Source organism: Acromyrmex echinatior, chromosome 3 (assembly GCF_024713525.1).
Source record: "Acromyrmex echinatior isolate Ae372 chromosome 3, ASM2471352v2, whole genome shotgun sequence".
Lineage (NCBI taxonomy): Eukaryota > Metazoa > Arthropoda > Insecta > Hymenoptera > Formicidae > Acromyrmex > Acromyrmex echinatior.
The window spans coordinates 8,261,145-8,283,901 of record NC_141854.1 but is presented as its reverse complement, the minus strand read 5'-3'; the positions used below and the strand labels follow the sequence as shown (position 1 = coordinate 8,283,901).

Genomic DNA, 22,757 nt, shown 5'->3' with positions numbered 1-22,757 from the left:
TAAATGTTTATGAGATAAGCTAATTTTGAGACAGATGATCATATTTAAAAGACAATGTTCATTATTAACGTTGTTGTTTACAAATCGATGTTTTGTTTCAGGAGGCGATGTGTTCACTCTGGTAAAAATTTTTCTCAAAATTTTTTATATAATTTTTCAGAATTTCTGTATAATTTTATAACTTTCTCACATTTTTTTATACGAATTGGAACATTTCTTAGAAAATCTACATCGCTTTTCTCAGAATTTTTCATATATGTTAATTATGAAATATTGTAAGATTTTTAAAATATTTTGTAAATATATAATTTCTGATGAAATGTTATAAAACCTAAACAATTTAAAGATACTTTTTAAAAATTATGAGATAAGAACTTTCAGAATTCACTTGTATGAAAAATTCTGAGAGATGTAAATTTTCCGAATATTTCTGAGTATTCTGAAAAATGTTCCAATTCATATAAAAATTATGAGAAAAATTTTCACCAGGGTATTATTAATAGATTTATAATTTATTGTTTATTCTCTAAAATTTTTTAAGTAAATGTCATTCTGAAGAGTAAAATCTCATTTTTAACGATTGAAAATTAAGCCATTCCTTTTCACTTTTAAGAGTAAAATTTCACTCTAGAGAATTTAGAGAGTGTAACCATTACAAATCAATGTTTATGTTCGCAAACATATTTTGTAAACATAAACGATTTTCGATTTGTATTTTTTTCGTCACAAAGGCCAACACCAATTAAGCCGGAGACTCTTTAAGACGTATGACTGTACGATGGCTCGACGATTTTCTTATCTTCGATGCTGTCATCCCGTTCGGTTGATAGCGACGGCTTATATTTCAGCACCGTCAACACGGACTCTTGACGCTGAACAATGCCGGAGTAGAGTGACAATGGGATGAAACGCTGTCAATACGCGACGATGAGTAAGTATTGCCAGCGCTATGATATAATGGCCGTCGCCGCAGAATTATGTACGCCTCTCGAGAAGGCGATAAAATCACTCGTTATTGCGTAACGTAAGAGAAGCTCATAGAATCGTTACGTCTTCCTCTTTTTCTCTATCTTTCCCTCTTTAGATATGGTCATTTAAATTTACGACGATTGGGGTCCGGGTCATGAATGCGAGTGATATAATTAATTAGAGTATGGAATTTTCACGCGGTCGAAAGGGACTCTCATTGACATTAACGGTGTCAAATGACGTATGTAGATGTTAACGTACGCGTATGAATCAAGTGGAGTGTTTTAAACGAAAGAAGAATATTCATATTTCGTTGTCAATAGTTTTTAAAACTAAAGCAAATGAGTCACTTTGAAATGGATGAATTTGAAAACATGAGTCAACTTTGAAACCTTCCTTGACGTCTACATATTTATATTTTGTTTGACAAATTTATTGTAAAGCAAATTAATAAAGTCAACGGCTAAAATGAGCTGTGAAGGGTGTTATAAATCAATTTATTTTTTAGAACATTAAATAGAATGACAAAAAAGTTACAACTTTACTGAGTCTTCATTAGTTTAAAGGTAAACTTTTCTAATTAATAAATATATACCTGTCAATAAATTAAATAAGCTTAGCTAATATAAATATGAAACGCAAAAAATATGTTTTAGTAATTAAAGATTCATATCCGTGAATGAAAATTTATTTGAAAACAGTCATATAGGAAATAGTCATACAAAACTTAATTTAATTCAAAAGTAATCGATAAGAAACAATTATCTGCCTTTATCGCCAGATAATTGCTAAAAATGATAATTGCTTATCATCTTTATCTCGACGAGGTAGGTTCATAATGTGCCCGTCATTTAGATCCGAAAGCGTTTCTTGACAAGAAATGCGTATCAACGGAAATGCCATTCAACGCATGGTTTTCTTCCATCGTGATTGAAACAGGGCGTTTCTCATAGGCCGTGTTCAGCAGAAAAGCAACTTTGCAACTATTATAAAATTCTTTAATATAATATAAGTCTTGCCGTTAATTTCCTGCAACTAAACCAATCATATAAAAGAATCTTACACAAATGAATCACAAATGATTGCAAGACTGTATTTTTCTGCTAAATCCAGGATTTCAAGACGTCGTCGTGGGGTTCGTAGTCCCGCTAGGCACATCCCTGAACAGCGCGGCGCAGCCGTGATTCAGGCCGGCCAGAGTTCACATCCGCCGCGCCGCAGTTGGCAGCAATGCGCCGCGCCGAGTCAGTGCTCAATGCATCGTGCGACGGATAACAACGTTGGGGTTTGGTGTAGATAAAAAGCGGTTTCGTTGTCTCGCAGTCATCGTCAGTCATCGTCTCGCAGCGTCGATTCGGTACGATCCGAGCGAGAACGCTCCTTCCTCTACGACACGGGATAATCACAAGGCACAAGCCAGCTTAGCCAGCCGCCGATATTCGAGCCTCGAGCCTCGAGCCATCGAGCAAGCGCCGTCGCCGTCGGGTGCATCGCCGCTGTTTCCTCCGATCCGCTTCTCCGCTTGCCGCGGTCGTCACTCGTCACACGTCCCCCGCGATGCATCGCGCGCATCGTGCCCGCGACGGAGCCGCGATCGACGCGCGTTGTTGGGCGTAGCCGGCGGCAGCGAGAAACGGCACGACGGCACGGGTCTGTCTATCTTCATGCGTGCGTAAACCGTCCCGGAACGTGTCGCTGCCATTACGAAGTGCGAGCGTCGGGTGTGTGTCGCTGTGCCTAGTGCCTCGTATCCTTGTATCGGTGAACGGTATACTCGTGCTCGCTGGTGTTCAACATTTCATACGAAAGGGAGATACAAGAGATAGACGACGGGACGATACACTTCTCTCCTCCTTCTTCTCCGTCCGTCTCTTTCGCTGTTCGCACTCCGTCCCGACTCCCGGTCGCGGCGAACACGTTCCTACGCGTCGTCGCTGTGAAACTCTGAAACTCGACTCGCCTAGACGGCCAAGATCGAACGACGGCAGGCTGTGGCATGTCGGTAGCATCGTAGCTCGGGATCCCGGATTCGAGCGCGAGGTGAGTGCCAATTGACGTCGACGCCGTCTTTGACGTTTACGTTACGTTTACGTCGCGTCGCGTCGCATCGCGTCGCTGTCGCTGTCGCGCCGTAGCGTGGCGTGGCGCGGCGCGGCACGGCGAGGCGAGGGTAATTGATTCCGTCACGAAGAACGGCGCGACAGCGACCGGCGACGGGGGTGTGGATTTTCCAATGTTCTGTCAACACGCACGAGATCGACAGGAAGCTCGTTCTCGCGAACATGGCACACCCATCTCGCTGCGCGGGCGAGCGCGGAGCGAGCGAGCTGGTAACGCGAAGCGAAGCGGAGCGGAGCGGAGCGGCGGTGATGGTGCCAGGAGACGCTCGCGCGGCGCGGCGAGACGGAGAGGCGGTACAGCGCTTAGATCGAAATCGCAAAAGATCACCACCGTCGTGGATTCTGCGTTGCGAGGAAACAGCATGCGATGATTATATTGTTAACAGTGATCAATCGAATATTTGCAAGCCGCGTGTTTTTAGATTTTGATGCGACAGCACGCGAAAATTGTCCTGTGTGCGTGCATGTTGTTGATCCGTTACATATTACCGTCTTTTAGACGTTGAAGAGAGATGTTTAAGATGTAATTGTTAGGTAGCTATTATTATTATTAATGCTACGTGCACGGAAAAGAATGATCTTGTCAAAGTGTCTAAAAATTTGACTAGATATAGATTTGAAGTAATTTTATTGGACTTAGAAAATAATTACGTAGGAATCGCAAGCATGCTGAGCAATGTTGCAAAACGTTTTGACATTCTTCAGTTTCAGCGTCTTATATAATTATTTTGATGGTCTGATCAAGTTATTTTTAGAGTTGTAGCTAATCTTTTAAATTCTTCAGCAAAATTGTTCTTCTTGCTTTCTACCAGAACTATCCTGATTATGCCTATATACATGTATTGAAAAAAAATGTTCTAATTCTGATTAAACTAACGCGCGAAAGGATCTAACAAGAGGATTGCCATACAACTAGAAATCAGAGAAATGTCACGGAAATTGAAAGCAGTCTGGAGAATCAGGGAAAAGTCACGGAATTTTGCAAAACTTTCTGGAAAATAAAAATTCTTGGCTTTAAAGAAGTTTAATATGCGTACATCACACCATTATGCTGTTTTGGAATATTATTAACTTAATAATTAAATGCAAGCAATGTCAGCAACATCAGTAATATTCTATCTATATTCTAATTAATATTTTAGCTATATTGAATTGTTCTCTCAATAAAATATTTAGTTTTCAAATCAGGAGGAAAATACGAAAAATTTCAAAATGTATATAAATGTATCAGAGAAAATCGTGAAATTTTGCTTGGAAGTCAAGAAAAAAATTATGGAATTTTAAAATTTGGTAATAATCCTAAAGAAGAGGCATTTTGATAAAAACTGAACAAATAACCAGAAATTTTGATCCCATTAAAATACCATTCTTGTTAGATCTTTTTGTTGATTTAATCAGAACATTTTTCTTAGTGTATATATTTGAAATAGTTCAGACGTGCATTATTATTATTATTGAATTATTTTAATTTTAATTTTTATTTGAGTAATCTGAATTTCATTGTTGAAAATAATGATCTTTATGTTGTTTACTTGTTGCGATAACTTTACAAACATTGGCGTAGCGTCGAAAATAGAAATTGCGAAGATTATTTTCAGATAATCGACGACGATTAGATTTACTTAATACTGATTTAACACTGTTCTGTTTGTTATTATAATTATATTCAAAAGATTGGTCATACTTACTCAATGAGAACAGCAGTTAAATTATAGAATGGTCTTTAAGATAGTACGTTTTGGATATGATAAATAGTATCACGTGCGTGATGAATGGTAGTGGTAGCGATAATTTATACAGTTATACCCAACACATCAGATACTATATTTTAATATTCGTCAAAAATAAATTCTATGAATTTTAACCGCTAATATATATATATATATATATTAAAGATGACAAAAAATTTCTTCGCATGTGAGGTTTCGCGACGTTGACGTTTAAGTTTCACGGATGCCGTCAGAAATGTCACGAGGTCAGACAGACAGACTTGTCGAGATACGTATCGCGAAATTCTAACTATTGTTGAAAAGTTATTTTTAAATTCTTTGAAATGGAATCTTACTTTAAAGAGTGAAAATTAAGTCAATCTTGAAAAAGAATGCAGACTCCATTTTCAATCTTTAAGAGTGAAATTTCACTCTTCGGAATAAGATTTGCTCTAAAAGTTTTAGAGAGTTAGAACTAGCTAGAATGGCCATCGATGAGGCATTGCAAGATGTCTAATCAATGATTTCTCATGCATTTCATTTTGCGAAGAAGATATGTGTGCATTAAGCAAATGGAACTTGATCTGCTTGAATATCAAACATCTGCGAATGTTATCTCTGTCGGTTCGAAGATTTCAATTTATAAATCTCAGTTTGATGTCTAAAATGATTTGACGTGTATAAATGAGGAAGATTTCAAGTTTTTTTTTTATAGACAGGTTTGGATCAGAGGCTTTCAATCCTTTCCCTGGTTACCACCTTACCTGTGTGAGATCTTTCATTCGTTCGGAACTATCTGATTTTGCATCGTTTCACGTTCTGCTTTACGTAAATCGCACGTAGAACGTTGGTTGCGTTCAGCAGAAAAAGCAACTTTGCAAATGTTTTAAGATTCTTTAAAGCGGTTACACTGTTAGATATTATAAAGAAGCAGTGATAATCCAATCCTTTGAGTTAAATTACATTTTGTTATTTTTAACTTCCATGTGTGTCGAGAGATGTAAATTAATCCATTTCTGTGATTATTTTCAAAATAAACATTATCTATGTTATGTGTATTTAGTAGATAATAAACTAAATTTAATACATTTTCTTGAGTTAAATTGTTCAACTCCACTGTTTTAATCAAATTAGCGATATTGGTAAGAGCAGTGACGACTTATAGAAATGGACTTTAAGAATAACTCAAATTGGATATAATTTGACATTTTATGAATTTAACAATTTACAATGAGATTTTAAGACATAAAATGGAAGCTTAAGCTTCAAGCTGAAAGAAATTTACCAATTATAGTCGATTATTCTCAGATTCTGGTCAATTTCTTACAATCTTCTTAAGGTTACATCAGCTTCAGTTTTATGCCTTAAAATTTCATTGTATACGTTGTTTGAGATCTAGTTCAGAACTTTGCTCTAAGGTTGTAAGTCGTAAAGCCGTAAGAAATTGACCAATACTCATAATCGATTTTTCTTCTCACATTCGACTGTGATTGGTCAATTTCTTACGCCTTGAGCTCTTAAAGCTTTTAGACTCGATTGCACCAACGTTAGTTTGACTTTAAGCGAAACTTAACATTCTTTCTTTCTTTTTTTAAAGCCGATAGAGAGAAAGGGAGCGAGTTTTAAGTCTCGCTTAAAATTAAAATAACGTTAGTGCAATCGGGCTTCAAAACTTAAGTTTATGCCTTAAAATTACAAACATTGCTTAATACATTACAAACGTTGCTTAAGGTCTAGTCCAAAACTTTGCTTTAAGAGGCCATAAGCCGTGAAGCTGTAAGAAATTGACCAATACTCATAATCCATTATTCTCCTCACATTCGACTGTGATTGACCAATTTCTTACGGTTTATGGCCACTTAGAGCAAGGTTCCAGACTAGACCTAATATAATAGACCTGATCGATTTTTATCCTTAGTTCCTTACTAGACCTAAATGTATGAATACATAAATCAGTCATAATAAAGAATCTTACTACGTTGCAAAGTTATTTTTTTCTGAACGCAACCATTGTCTCGTTTCGCGACGATAATATAATCATCCGCGAGCTTCTTCCGCGAACGTGTTGTGTCCTTCTATAAAAGTCTTTTATAAAAGGAAATCTTCGAATCACCACCTTGCAGTTTCGCGCGACTTTCTAGCGCAAGTTTCACACCTACGTGTGTGAAAACGCCCGCGTGTTAATTCACGCTTCCAAAAGTCGTTAAAGCCACTCGGTCACCGACGCCAATTATTAGATCATCGAAGTGATTAGATCATCGTAATTCGCTTATAGCTAGTTGCGTTCATGCCCGCCTCTGCGTTCGTTGTGCCGGGATAGCCATTAAAGAAAAAAAGGCTACCTCCCTTTTTTTCTGAGTATTATACTGTTGATGTAGCACGATAATCATAAAAAGATCGAGTAATTATTGCGATAATTATTGCACCGTGATTTAGGAAATGAATCTTTCAACTGCGAGACATTAATTTCTCTTTTGACACTGCCAAGAGACAAATGATAAAGTGCTCTGTAATTACGACATATCATTTAAATTATTTCCATACGATTGACGTAGAAATAATAAAAAAAAAATTTTAATTAATCCTTTATTTATAATAATCGATCGTATAATTAGACATGATGGTTATAAAACTTAATATAATAATTACAGATACTGAAAGTCCATTAAGATATAAACTATTCGCTTCGATATATGTCGACATCCGGTATCAACAAGTGAGATTGAACGGACCAGTTCAAGTATCAACCGGAATTATATATATAAACAGAAGATACGTGTGTGTCCATTTAATGCTGAACTGGACATTTTTATTATTATTTTATTACATTGACCTTTAAAGCTGTTTACACTTTTGATATTTTTATAAGATTCGATTGGGATTGTTCCGCGATATAAATAAACGCAGGAAGACAGCCTACCTGTTAGTTGGAATCGTATATCGTCTACATCGCAATTTTGGAACTCGGGAGAAGCGAGTACATTCGTACCGTCGAGTACACCGGCACCGAAGCAGATCGGTGAAAGCACATAGTCCACGCATGTCGCGAGTTTCAAGTCGGCAGATTTTGCAATGCGCAACCGATCCGTATGTCGAGATAGAAATCACAGTTCCGCATCGAGAATCGTGCCGCAATCTTTCAAATACCACGTACAATATTTTTGTCACGTGAAGAGGTAATTCGTCGTTTTGACGTTTTTTTTTCGAAGTTTTGAAAAAGTAACATGTATAAAAAGATAGTGGGATTTACTTCCTCGGCAGTTAATGTCACTAGATGAAGAAATATCGGAATTAATAGATCAGTTAGCTTCGTTAACGGCACGTTTGCGCAATTAAGAAGGATTATTTTAAAGCTTGTCAGAATTTAGTATTTCAATGACTTTTGACTCTATTGTTTGGGCTTCTCAGGGCCTTGAGCGTCTTTTCGTTCTATATAGATTGCGAAACTCACTGGGTGAGTGTCAGCTCGTTTGGCGAGTTTTCACAAGTTTCAGGAACATACATTCACTTGAGAAATAAAGGATCGTTGAATATTAAATTATTAAAATATTTGGGATCGCGCGAGAGTTAGTTTGTGAAAAGTCATTAGAGCGTTTTAACGTAGCTTCGAGTATGCGGTATATTCACGTTCGCAGAAAAGTTCAGAGAATGAGTTTATTTTCTCATTGAAGCGCTTGTTCTCCATGTAACTACGTAACTAACCGGGAATATTGCATCGTCTTTTGTACTCGCGTTTATTTACCCGCGGGATAATTGTGCGTAGAATGGAGCGCGCCATATTGCGCCAGGAAGATCCTAGAAAGTGCTCGAATTGATAAAAAAGCCGTACTTTCTACATGTCTGTGTTACACGTCATCATCATGACTTTTTCAACTCGTTACCGTTACAACGCGGACAATTCAACAAAAATCCTTCGACTTTTCGTTGACCTTTTATTCTATTGTTGCTCGCGTATATTTAAATGCATATATACATGGAAAGTACGACGGTTTTGTTGAAATATCTCAAACTTTAAGTAGATACAAATTTGAATATAATTTTATTGGATCAAAATAATTATGTAGAAAATTCAAGCATGATAAGCACTGCTGCAAAAAGTTTTAACGTTTTAACAATCTGCTTGAGTTATGAAATTATTTTGATAGCCTAACAAAATAGCTAAGTTTTTAAATGTTTCAACAAAACTGTCCTTTTTGTGCATATATTTTTACAATTAATGATCATGTTTCGATAATCTTTACGATTAATGATCATGTTTCAATTTACTATTTATTGAAAACAATGATCTTGCAGTTATAGCAAAAATTATCTACGAAAAATTATACGGAGGAAGAACGATTTTACTAAAGAAAAATTTAGTTATAAACAGATCTGAAGATAATTTTGTCGGATTATTAAAATTATTATGTGAGATGTTTAAACTGAGAGAGACTGCTAGAATGTTAAAATCTTTTGCAGTATTGTTTATCATGCTTTAAATTATTCCTCCAAAATTATTTTGATGGTTTAACAAAGTTATTTTCAGATTTAGCTAAATTTTTAGATTCTTCAGCAGAATTGCTTCTTCCGTGTAACTAAAAAAAAAATTAATGATTAGAAAGTACTACGGTATGGGATATGTTTTATATCTAATCAATATAGATGACAAAGACAGAATTTATGTCTGAATCACTTGTCAAATTTATCAAGAAAGTCTCTTTGTAACGTTCAATCGGATGATAAAATATAAAAGTGACTGTGGTTCTTATTTAGCAATGATTGATGTTTGATTATGAGATCTAAATTTTTTTGAATCGTTAGAATATTGTGCTATAAATTCTGTGCACATGATATATAATTTTCTGCCAGATACAAAAAATAGCGATAATTCTAGCTGATACAGCAAAATATTTTTTTGTATAGTTAATGATTGCTTGACTTCTACAAAGAGATTTATTTTCCAGCTACTTTATATCCATATTCAAAGAAACGTCAGGACGCATCGTAAAGCTTTTCAAGATTGCAGATTCTTCATTTTCTCTTTTCAAACCTCTGATTTCAGAACGGTTTAAAATTTCGTCTGCATTATAAGTATCGTTTGAAGCGATTTGTACAAATGGAATTCACTTCGGCATGAATTCTTATTTCTCAAAAGGAAGTTTCAATTTCGCGTCTTATCTAGACATTAAAACGGCGCGATTGGCCTTCTAGACAGACGCGATTTCCGGTAGTTCAGTTTTGCAGCTGCTCTCGTGATTCTTTTTTTGTGATAGCGAAACGTTATATAACCAAAATATCGCGGCAAAACGGCGTTCTCTTTCTTGTATATATTAATTAAAAGATACATGCGCTTTCTCCGATTCGAGATACCGATTTCCTTATCGCAGTATTTGACAAACGCGACTGATAACGGAATTGGACGCGTGTTATCCGAGCGTGTTCTCCTTCGTGCTGAATAATCATCGTTGACATTACGATTCGTTATGCGTGGTATTCGTGTCACCTTAAAAAATGATATCATTCGTTATCAGCTTACGCTTAAAAAGAATGAGAATACCGGAAATAGTATGTCATCTCTCCGAGTTTTTCACGCGAGCAATGACAACAGTCGCGCCGAGTCGTTTTAATTTTCTTTGCACTTTTTTCATGTACTATTGGAAGTATAATACTTAACATTTAGTACACACGATTGAGTCATTCCTGCAAATTTTTTTGAAAAACTAGGAGCATTAAATAATTAATAATGTAACGAATTATTTAATGCTATTATAACATTTATATATTATATTGTTTTAAATACGCAACCTCACAGAAAAATATCATTCTATTGTTAAGAAAAGTGATTACTCAATTTATTTTCTTTCGTTTAAACAATGGTTATCTTTAACAAAGCGTATTTTCTGATTGAGAATAATAAAATATATTTATTATAAATTTTAGAAAAACTTATTATTGTGTACTCAAAAAGAATTTATTTTCTTTTGAAGAATATTATAAAATCGATCGAAGAAGCGACTTCATATAATAAGCAAATCTAATTTGTTTTAATTTAATCATTTTAATTGAAGTATTAAACTTACTAGGATTCAGAAAATATATTTTGAATAAATTTGATGCTTGTGACGAACTTATGATAGATTGCGGAACTTTTGAAACGAAACTTTTGGAACAAGTAAATATTACGTATGTAGGTATAAGTAATAAGTATTTTTCTGTGTATAAATACTTTCTAAATATGTAAAAGTATATATAAGAGTCACTGGAACACGAATAACTTATCATAATAAAGAATCGAAAAATTATCGTATTAAAGTTATAACATTAATTAGCACATTTATTATAATATCCATGCCGTGATTCTTCATCGTGTATAATTATCGAAAAATCACTTGAGAATCATAAAGAATGAGTGCGTAATAGTTCCATATAGCATAGATTATTCCAACAATATTACAATGCTTTCGTAATGTTACAGCAATATTGCTATAAGTTCTGTACTATATGAGATATATTATTAGGTGTTGGAATTAATTCGTAGCGTTTTACAAGTGATGGGAAGTACTTTCATTAATGTATTTTTTAATGCTCATGTGAAATAAATAACATTCTTTCATTAAAAAACGCTACGAATTAATTCCAACACCTAATATATTATTTTATTACACGATGCTTATATCACACACAGAAGCATCACTGCTGCAATGTTGCAATGTTGCTGTAATATTGCTGGGAAGTTGCAGTATTGCTAAAATGATCTGTGCTGTATGGAATAAAGTAATCTGGATATATATAATAAAATTATTTTTCCCATATCTTTATAGCTAATATATCAAATCTAAGAATCTTGTTTATCATATGCTGTTGACGCATACTTTCGAGAAATGTCACTGATTCAGTTTCTTATGTTTTGTAGGTGAAGCCTCAGCATGGCCAGCAGATGACTGTTAGCCGAGCCGATGCTCGTACTCGACTCTAATATGAGCGAAGTGGTGGCAGTGACGCCGACTGGTGGACCTACGCGCCAGGAAAGCGTGACACACATCAAACGGCACAAACTGGCCAGCTGTAATGTTCCTCTCGTGCACGGTCGGCCGAATTCGTCGATCAGTCCACGCAGCAGACTGACCACGCATCAACGAAATCACAGTTTGGACTTCAGGTATCTGTTTCGATCCCGTGAATACTCGACGAGGTCGTTCCGCGACACACGCGCGAGCTATTTGTGACGCGTCTGGCGCGCGCCTCCGACATTTCCTGGCACTTGTTGAATAAAAGCGATCGTAAATTTGCCTCATGTATGCGATCGACGCCACGGCGTCCACGACGTCGGAATTGACGATACGAGTGGAAGTTACGTCGCATATAAAACGGAGAAATACAAGCCGAGATGTTTAAATTGGCAGCGGCGGCGACAGCGTCATCAATATTAATAATCACCGCAACCCTGAATAATCGCAATCACACGCGACCCTGTTGTATCTATTTTCCTCATTGGTACAACCAATGCACTTTCGTAGTCGCCAACTGGAAACTGGAACTAGCCATTGTTTTGCGCAATTCTTTTTAGTTCGGAAAAATAATCCTACCGAAGAATAAATATCTCGTAATCTGTATCTGTATAAGAAAAGTTTAAATGTTACTTATAAAAAAAGTGATTTAATATTCTAATTATAGATTGATAGATCTATGGATGATAAAATATAAGCTCTTTTGTAACATAAAAAAGAAGAAAAATTATTTAAATGATAAAAAAGAAGATAAATTATTTTAAATTACAATGTTAATGTGAGTGATAGTAATATTACAATATTAAGGATATATAATAGGCTATAAGAAGAATATATATTCTTTGTGGTAGACACAAGATAGAGAAGTTAAATAAATATGTATATATTAATTATATAGGTCATCATATATATATATATAGAGAACATATTTCTCTAAAAATTTAAAACATCTGGTATTTTTATCTTCTTTTTTATTTGTATTAAAAAATCAAAAATACATTTGCAAAATTCAAAGTAATCTATACACTACTATACAGCATATTCGAGGAAATGACAATACATAGACTATTAATCATAAAGTTATACATCTTATTATTCTTAGATCAATGGGTATCCTATTACCGCCGGTGCCTCAGGCGACCGCAACAACGCTGACACACCATCATAGAAATCGGAGTTTGGACTCCGCTTTGCAACGGATCCCAGAAGTGGACGTTACTCCGAGTCCGGAATGCGAGAATCCTGCGCCTTCGTCGGTCTCTAAGACGACAACGGTATCATCGTCCTCGGGATCATGCGGAAAGAGCGCGCGCACTGCGCGGGAACGCGAAGATCTGGCCAGTCTCGGTTCCGACGACTCCGGTATTCTCTGTGGCTCTGACAGCGGTTCGAGCGACGCCACGAACGCGCCCGCTACCCGCGAATCCAGTGTGGATCATCTGCACAGCCGTGAGAGCCTCGACTCATCTGTGTCGCAGCCGGGTGACGTATATTCGGTCGATGCGGTGGACGGTATGGAGAACAGTGCCGGTGTAGTGTCAGTGTCGATGTCAGTGCCGGTGTCACCTGTAGAACTGTCCACGCGTCTCAGTGACAGTCCAGCGTCTCCTGTATCCCCCGAAAATGAGAACAACGGTGATCGTTCTCGATGCGAGGACGCGAACGATGATAAATATTGCTCGAAGGAACCGCGATCAAACGTGAGTGTGCGAGAACGTGATAGTGGCGATCAACATAACTATCAGGAATGCGTCGATATTTATCAAGGCGCTATGCAAGTGTCGTCATCGCCGTCCGTGGCCGATACGAGCCAGAACGAATTAGCCGGAGCGGCCATGACCCTCTGTTGCGGCACGACTGCAACGCAGCAGCAAGAAGTTGAGACGGTGAAAAAGCAATCGGACATCGTCCGTCGACAAAAACAAGAGACGAAGCAACCGAAACCCTCCGAAGGCTGTCTGCTGCGACTCTTTGAGAGTCAGATATTTGACATGTCCATGGCTATATCTTATCTATTCAATTCCAAAGAACCCGGCGTTCAGAGTTATCTAGGTATAGTAAACATCAGGAAAAAAATGTTTCACGTATTATATTTGAATGTTATTTTTATCACATATAACTTTTCAAATATCATTTTTGTGAAATAAAATATTTTTAATGCATCGTGTTGACGGTAAATATGACATGTGATATATTATAGGTAACAAGATGTTCAGCTTTCCGGATAACGATGTGGACTTTTATTTACCACAGTTAGTTGTAATGTACATACAACTTCACGATGTAACAGAAGTCCTTTATCCATATCTTGTCCATAGGTAAATAGGATTCTTATTAGAAGATCGTTACTTATTTTATGAATCGTGGCGTTATGATTCGGATGGGTTGAAATTAAATGAATTGCTTTGCAGATGTAGACAGTCGGCAGATTTCTCATTAAAATGTGCTTGGCTGCTAGACGCTTACAGTTCTGATGCTCATTTGCCGTCAAAGAAGAAGTCTCATGGGACCAAGTTGAAAAATCTCATCCTGTCAGATGAACTCAGGTAGGATTGATAAACAGAAAACAATGGAAAATTTTTGTATTTTGAAAATGTTGGTAGATTAATGATTCAGGAATAATTGTATATGAATTTGAAGGAAACAAATTTATTTCTATGTGTAATGTTTTAGGCCAAAGGGAAATGAGGGTCGAAAGCAGCGTGTTGCTGGATTGCAAGTTCCTGCGCCATCACCATTGCCCTCGACGCAAACTCTTACGTCGCCGAATAAGAAAACCCACCAAAGATCTCAGTCCGATGCTACTGGATTGTTCCAGACTATACGCCGTAGTCATTCCGGTAATCATTTAAATTAAGACGACTTGCATTTTAAACCAATAACTTACGTGAATTATTTTCATAATGTGTGATCATTCAATATTCTTCAAAAGGTATAATAAATAAAGTAAGTCTTGGGGACCTGAGCTCTGGTCGAGCGTTTGACAACGGCTGTACCTGCTTCTATTCCTGCCAAGGTGTGGTGAACGATTTGCGAGGCCAAAAAACTGATTGTTTTTGCAATGTGAGTTATTATCTTGTACCAAAGTATCAAGCGTTGTACTTGAAGCTTTAACGTGAATCTTGTATGTCCTACAGGCACCCCGACTCGCGCCAGAACTCGAATTTATTCAAGCTCTAATATCAATTGGTAAATTGCTCGGGACTATCCCAACAAAGGAAAGTAAAACCGTTCAATTAGTGGCAGAGCTCAATACGCTTAATTTGAATCTCCCTGCGAGGGTGTGGCTTCCTCTGCACAGTACGATACCACATCATATCGTGCGAGTTCCGCCACAATACGCCGCCGTTCTTAATAGCAAAGATAAGGTGCAGACATTTCGTTTCACTTTCTCAGCACTACTGCAAAATTTGAATATCGATTTCTATATTGATATTATTCTAGGCGCCTTATATAATATATGTGGAAGTATTAGAGGTGGAGGATTTATATACATCGCCCGTGCCGACGAAAATAATGGGCAGCTCGTTAAGGCATACTAAGTCTGAGGAGAACTTAACAGGCGGCGAACAGTCTAACATATCCACTTCAGATAGTCAACAGAACTCGGCGGTACGACAAACCCCTGTAAAAAATGTCTCGCCTTATTCTGTTAGAAATACAGATGTGGCATTTAATTTCCCCGATGACGATCCTAATGATTGTTGGAGTCAGGAAGACGATGAGATCACACAGCAGGTATATATCTTATTCGAGTGACCTTATATATCTCTTTAATTCTAATTTATATTTTAATTTTTCCATTTGTTCAGTATTTACAGCTTCGTAAACCAAAAGATCGGGATACCATATCGCAACTGAGTCAAGAATCATCCGATAGCAGGGAACCAATCTTTGTACCGGGCGACATCAAAAGAAGATTAAGCGAAATGGCAGCTACGCCGAGCGCAACTTTCAGTCATGATCCCGAAGATCCATCGGCAGCAGTTCTCAAGGAGCCATGGGAGCAGAAGCAACGACGCATAAGAGCTTCCAGCCCATACGGGCATTTGGCATCTTGGAGATTACTCGCGGTTATCGTAAAATGCGGTGATGATCTCAGACAAGAACTTCTCGCCTCACAGTTGCTCTCAATGTTGCAAAAGATTTGGCAAGACGAACAAGTGCCCCTTTGGGTACGACCATACAAGTAAGCGCGAGTTACTATTGAAAATTTTCGTTTTGTAAAAAAAGTTAATTATTCTTCTCTCTTATTAAAGAAATAATTATTAACTGACATATAATTTGCTAATATATTGAATTTGTTATATAATATTCGATGATTCTGCTCTTGAATGACAATTTGATTTTTTGTCACAGAATACTATGTCTGTCGAACGACAGTGGTCTGATTGAACCTATCCTGAACACCGTCTCACTCCACCAAGTAAAGAAGCAGTGCCAATTAACACTTTTCCAATATTTCGAACGAGAGTTCGGCCCTTTTACCTCAGAGACGTTCCGTATGGCGCAGAGAAATTTTATTCAGAGCTGTGCGGCTTATTGCCTCGTCAGCTATCTTATTCAAGTAAAAGACCGTCATAATGGCAATATTTTGCTGCACAGCGATGGTCATCTAATCCACATAGATTTCGGATTCATTTTGTCAACTTCGCCGCGAAATCTCGGCTTTGAAACTAGCCCATTTAAACTGACGCCGGAATTTGTCGAGGTGATGGGTGGCAATCAGTCCAAGCTCTTCGAGGAATTTAAAAGCCTCATTCTTCAAGGCTTAATTGCGGCGCGGAAGCACATGGAGAAGATAGTTAACCTTGTTGAGATTATGTTGTCGGGTAAGTAATAGAAACCGTTCGTACTGATCGTTCACATATTTGTTCGCGTGCACTTTCAACCCGCATATTTCAATGGGTTTTATTGATTTTTTCTTGCAGGCTCTCAGCTTCCGTGTTTCCGCAGTGGTGGAGCGGCAACTGTTCAAGGTCTCAAGAATAGATTCCACCTCACGTTAACGGAGGATCAATTGCGTCGACATGTTGAAGATTTAGTCGAAGGCAGCATTCATTCGTGGTCCACTAAACTTTATGATCGATATCAATATTTCGCAAACGGTACTCTTTAATATCAAGATTAACCAATCTTTTTATTTTTCGTGTTTCGGTTAAAACTCTTTCGTGAGATAAAAAGAAAGGACATCAATATGTGTTGTGGTACTTCTTCCACAATTTTTACATCTATTTAATAACTCTGTTGACCAATCGATAGTTGCGTGCCGGCTAGGAAGCATATAGTCAATCTATCGTGTCGGGTAATTTGTTCCGTATATTCACAAATTATGATAAAAATACGGTAATGTAAAAAAGACTTGGTTTAATTGTGTATTGCTATTTATTGTAATTGGCGTTAAGAGATATTTTCTCAATTTTTCAGTAAACGTATTTGCTTAAATTATGCTATATTTTGAGAAGCTTCTATTAGTTTCATTATGTAAATTAAGACTTGTAATTTTGCGTATATAATAATTGCACGATAGCGGGGGAAAAGGCAGAAAGCTTTTTCTAGTCACGTGAGCTGAAATTTCGGTTGGACAACGCTGTTTTCTAGCATTCCACAAGCACAAATGACGTTTTAGAGTGGAAAAACCGCTTTCCTCTTGAACATATAGATAGCCTCGATTAGGCTAAACGTATAGAATTCGAATGGATTGCTATTCTTTGAGTTCGACGTTATTCCTTGCTTTCGTGGTGGGCAAGAACGATACGAAATATTTTTAGCAGAATTCAAAGCGATCTCGATGTTTGATAAATTAAGAAACTTCGCTAGATGAATGGAATATATGAATATCTTAAAAGAACATGAACTTAGTTGAAGGGTGTGAGCGCGCTTCGTTGAAAGTTAAAAATATTTATCGTCGTTTGAGAAATTAAGTGATGAAAGAAGGAAATGATCTATCAGAATTTTGGTATCCAGTTGATTACATATATCCACTATATATAACGTTTTTTGTTCGATACATTAAGACTGCTGTTATTTACGTATGCCTCGATTGACAAATTGCGAATTAGCTATCGCTGCAGTGCAGACGTGATTGACTGAGGGCGTTGGACTGCTAAATCGAGTATAGCTTATATAAAGCGTAATTTGTTAAAGGTGCCTTATTTGTGTAGAGGAACGTGGAGACGATCAAATCTAGACACAGTGAAGTGACGTGTTAACGTGGCAATCTTAGCGTGGAGCTGATTGAGCGTGAAGCGGACAATCTATAATTTGTATATATAGTAAAGAAAAAAAAATGGAGAGAAACATTGCGTGGACTTTCGTAGATAATTCGCGGCAATAAAAAGAGCCTACTAAACGGTAGGATAAAATCAGCGAATTTCCATCCCCGGGAATTCTAATGTAATTTTTAGCAAGTGCGCGAGAAGGCTACGTACAAAATATAGGCTCGGACATTAGCGGGAGGCGAATACTCAAAATATTTCCTATTTCGTAGATTAGTAATTCTTCGATAAATACTTCTAATTGTACGCGGTATGAAATTAAGGACTAAGCATTATACTACAGCGAATCTTAAGGATCACATTTGAAAGTTTTTACATGTTCTTATATTACGTAAACATTCATTCCCCCTTCCCTCTCCCTTCCTTTCCCATAGCTGTGAATGCGAGAAGCGCAGTAGCTGTGTATGGAGGATAATTATTTAATCGTAATTCCTCGCGTGACGTTTTACGTACATATGTCCGTTTAAGTAAATTATATAGATATATATAGATAAAGTATAAAGAGATATTGTACATATATATGAAATGACAAATTTTATCTCACCTTATTATACTATATCAGTTAAGAATTTAATCGAGAATGAATGTTTTCGAAACAAAATCAAAGTTGCGGCTGGAGCCAGCCCGGAGTACCAGAGAGACCTGGGCCCTCTGACTTCCAAGTGTCTTATATCTTTCTCTCTCGCTCCCGCTGTCTCTTCTTCTCTATCATAACCGTCTCACAATAGACAGGCAGACCAGAAATCGGATACGATTATAGGATGATTGAGAGAATGCGAAACTAATCCGTCGGTACTTGTGACACGTTAGTGGTCTTTTATTTTTGCTTTCGGCGGGCTCTCGTAAAAATTGTATATTATACGTGTAATTACGTGAAGGATATTAACATTCTCGTTGTTATATGCTGTGTAAGAATGATTGCGGAGGGATACGCGAAAGGATTATTAATCCTTCCATCCTTGGTCGATTGAATGTGGCCGAACTTACTTCCTGTTCTATCGACACGTGAAATATCAAGATCTCTGATTTGCCTTGATCTTTCACCTCATTACAAGCTATTGGTAATATCCATCATTGAATAAATATGAATGCGATAAAACAAAGACAATTTATTTAGCACCTAACTGCCATTTCGCATAAATTTGTATAACCGCATATCAGTACTAGTGATGTAATGATTGATCGATGATACATCTTTCCTCATATTTTATATAATAATATATTATATAATATATATATATCTACGCATATATTATACAATATATCGATATTATACATAGTCTATATAATTATTTCGTATTTTATACATACATATATATTACTAATTTATATATATATTATATATACGCGTAACGAAAACGTTACTGCCTAAAATTCTTATTACTGTTATACTCATTGTCCGTTGTTTCGAGTTCAGATTCGAACTTAACGGTACATAAACATATAATCATCGTTACAAGATATCAGTACGGTATCAGTCACGACAAAAATTGTAAATTGGAACTTTTACACATTTACGTACCTCATAAAGACGCCTACAGTAGAAATAAAGCAATAAGTATGTCGCAAGTATCACAATAAGTCCTTACATTAATGGAGATCATATAGAAATACAGCCTTATATTCTAGAGAGCTGCTGCAATAAGTTAGAGGGCAAGATAGCTAGTTTGTCAAGAAGATAATAAAACGGATGGGAGAACCAGGCAAGCATCGAACGAGCGACTACGCCCATGGTGTCTGGATATTGATGAGTCAACAGAGCCAACAGTGCAGTGAACGAGCACAGACCGGCAGTAAAAAGAATGAAGAAGGGCAGTTCCTTCTTCGGGTAGACACTGACATCGTGGAACGATGGCAAGAGTTCCCGATCGGCGCATTCAGTACACGTTGGATATGGATAAAACAGATGCCCACGTTCAAGTGGATAAGGTAACATCCTGAACGTGCCCTCCCAAGTACAGTGGAGTAAATTTAGGGCACCCTCTATCTGCTTCCAATGTGCCAGATGGAAGAACGCATACGCAATCGCTTCGGAGTCACCACGTTTCAGCACATGCTCGGGAGGCAAGATGAGCGGCTTCATTTCCAGGAGATACTTGGGTACATGAGGATTGAATTCTACGGCCCGATGGATCGCCTCCACCGCCGACATCTCGGCGGTGGTCAGACCGCGTTTGCTAGCAATATCGGGTGAAAACTTGTCCGCCACCAGGCGGGCCTTCAGCAACGCCGCTGTGTAGCAAATGGTTGCCGATTTGGGCAGGCTGATGTCGTCATACTTGGCTAGAACAGCTTGCACGTCCGCATATGCCTGCATCTCCAATAGAGTCTCGATCAAATTCTCGTGGATATTCAATACATTCATGATGGGTGGTACCTCCTTTGTGAGATCACGAAACATCTTCACCGCTTCCTTAAGTTTTCCTAACTTCCTCGCGCACATTGCTAATCTTCTTTTGATGTAGATTAATACATTCGTATCCCTTCTGTGTATTGCCTCAGCTATGGATCCCTGGTGTTGGGTATTCTGCGATTTCCTATAATTGTTTTCAGCCACTTTCAAAGCTTGTTTCAGGATCTTCTCCGCCTCGATGATAGTAGTGGCCTCTTCTTCCGCGAGAAGAATATAAGCTGGTGCACAATCGGGATTACGATCGAGAGCACTGTGTGCCGCTTGTATCCTCACTACTGGATTGCGCTCTCTCCAAGCTGTTTGCATGATCTCGTACTCTGCTTTACCTATAAGAGAAAAATTTATTAGCTCAGTATCTCTCAAAATATCTTATATCTAAGATCAAAAGGACAGAATTAATCTCTAATTGACCAAACATCTTGAAATTAACAATAAACATTTTTAATTTATGGCGCTTTCCAACAGAAAACCTATTTTTTTTAGCTGAATTCTTTTAATGTTGTTCTCATCTATTCTCTTTTTTCTTCAATACAAAAAAAAAGGAAGAATCTTCGAAAAAGTTCAGCTAAAAAAAATGTACCTAGTAAGATCTTTGTGATTACATTTCATCTTTGTTTAACATTGGCATACACAAGGATGTAATAGGTTGTATTATACTGTTGATCCTTTTACATGGTTCATCTTTACTCTTTTCTTTTTCTTCAATGTAGAAGGAAGAAAAATAAACAATGCAAAAAGTTCAGCTAAAAAAAACAGACCTTAAATTTGTTTTTTTGTTGAAAACCATCCCTACTAACAGATATTTAAATTTTTCATACAGATATATTATGATTAAAATAATTATCTCACATTTAACACAGAATATCAATAACCGATATTTCTAAATTGTTTGTGTGTTTTTTATAAACAAATAAGATATGTACATTCGAATCGTACCAGTATCACCTTCGCAGGTAAAGAATGTCTGATGATCCTGTGCAGACAAATTCATGTCATAATATGTGAGAGGCTCTTTGTTAGTGGCCCAGTAAAATCTTTGATACTCTGCACCTCTGAAGAGATTAATCGGATTGCGCCAGACCTTACACTCGGGCACGTTCTGATGATTGGAAGAGCCTCCTGAGTTGCTGAGGCTTGTACCATTGCCATCGTTAGCGTTGTCACCTCCACCGATCCACGGTGAGATGTGATTCAGTGACACTTGCTCGATGAACGAAGTACCATACTTCCTGAAGTACCACCATTCAAAGATGAGAATCAGACCGGAGATGAGGGACGACGTACCGGTGAGGGCGACGTAGAATTTTGGGGTTAGAGTATTCAGGAGCAATGTCGAGTCCCACATGCTGGTGAATAGCAGTGCCATTTGTACTCGCTCGAGAAAAAGGGCTCCGCGCGTTTGTTATGATTTAGCGATGACCAGTCGTCGCTTTCCCGCCACGATCGTCGCGAGACACCAGTGTTCACCGCTGTTTACCACACGGCGCGCGACATCCGGAACACGACTAACAGCAAGACTCTACGCGAACTCTCCTGTCGTGCCGCTAACCCGCTAACGTATCCAAAACTCTCGTCCGCAAAACTCGTATCGTATGCTGAAGAGAAAATTTCTAGACGATTATTCGGTTATTTGACTCGGCACGCGTGCATCGTCACGCGTCTCCTCTTAGTCCTCCACAGTCCTCCTGGCGTCTCCCGGCGCGTAGTAAATATTTTCGACCGATGCTGATGTCAATGCTGACAACATCCCACGATCTCATACGAAATGGTTAAATTCTTCCTCGGTCGATAAGGGAGAAAATCGAAAGAAAAAGTCGCGCGCTACAAGGTATCGAATCACGTCGATTGATAAAGGAGAAATTATCAAGTTTCTTATTATTGTTGTTGACTATTTAATTGCATCCAATGGCGATAGATGGCAACGCATTTTTATTGTATTCGCTTTACATTTGTTTATTCGTCACTAGATGGAGTTAGATGGTCAATCAACTAGTGCTCACTTTTTATATCTTTTTTTTTCATGGGCAGTAAAAGTGAATTTTTCATATAATTTAATATAACAGTTTTTATAAGAAAATTTTTTTTAATTAAAAAAATAAAAATTAAATTAAATGAATTAAATTGATTAATTAATTATTTATTTAATTAATTTAATTTAATTAATTGAAAAATATTTTTAATTTTTTTTAAAGAAATATAAAAAGCAATAATAACAAAAAACTCTCTCTTAATTATTTTTATTCTAAAATTAAAAAAAACTAACACCTCCTCTTTCAGTACAG

The 22,757-nt window shown here is 37.3% G+C and overlaps 2 protein-coding genes and 1 long non-coding RNA gene across 4 annotated transcripts; 1 reads left to right on the top strand and 2 right to left on the bottom strand.

Annotated features, from left to right (window-relative positions):
- Positions 1 to 1,641: 1,641 nt before the first annotated feature.
- Positions 1,642 to 2,231, bottom strand: LOC105146402 (uncharacterized). The gene is made up of 2 exons (XR_846186.2): positions 2,033 to 2,231; positions 1,642 to 1,952 (listed from the first exon to the last, which is right to left on the bottom strand). It is a non-coding gene; the product is annotated as an uncharacterized LOC105146402 (long non-coding RNA).
- fwd (phosphatidylinositol 4-kinase beta fwd) lies at positions 2,217 to 19,170 on the top strand. Of its 2 annotated transcripts, none has more exons than XM_011056619.2 (12): positions 2,217 to 2,326; positions 11,691 to 11,936; positions 12,887 to 13,836; positions 13,985 to 14,102; positions 14,196 to 14,330; positions 14,458 to 14,624; positions 14,717 to 14,847; positions 14,922 to 15,152; positions 15,229 to 15,522; positions 15,597 to 15,973; positions 16,144 to 16,616; positions 16,716 to 19,170. In XM_011056619.2, exons 2-12 carry the CDS (start codon positions 11,734 to 11,736, stop codon positions 16,901 to 16,903), a joined length of 3,267 nt encoding a protein of 1,088 aa, XP_011054921.2. In that variant the 5' UTR covers positions 2,217 to 2,326; positions 11,691 to 11,733; the 3' UTR covers positions 16,904 to 19,170. The 2 variants fall into 2 exon arrangements, with proteins under 2 accessions (XP_011054921.2, XP_011054920.2); XM_011056618.2 differs by having other exon boundaries at positions 2,238 to 3,009.
- On the bottom strand, positions 19,152 to 22,246 carry LOC105146403 (protein ST7 homolog). The gene is made up of 2 exons (XM_011056621.2): positions 21,412 to 22,246; positions 19,152 to 20,801 (listed from the first exon to the last, which is right to left on the bottom strand). The coding sequence occupies exons 1-2, from the start codon at positions 21,839 to 21,841 to the stop codon at positions 19,681 to 19,683; spliced, it is 1,551 nt and encodes a 516-aa protein (XP_011054923.1). The 5' UTR covers positions 21,842 to 22,246; the 3' UTR covers positions 19,152 to 19,680.
- Positions 22,247 to 22,757: the final 511 nt, after the last annotated feature.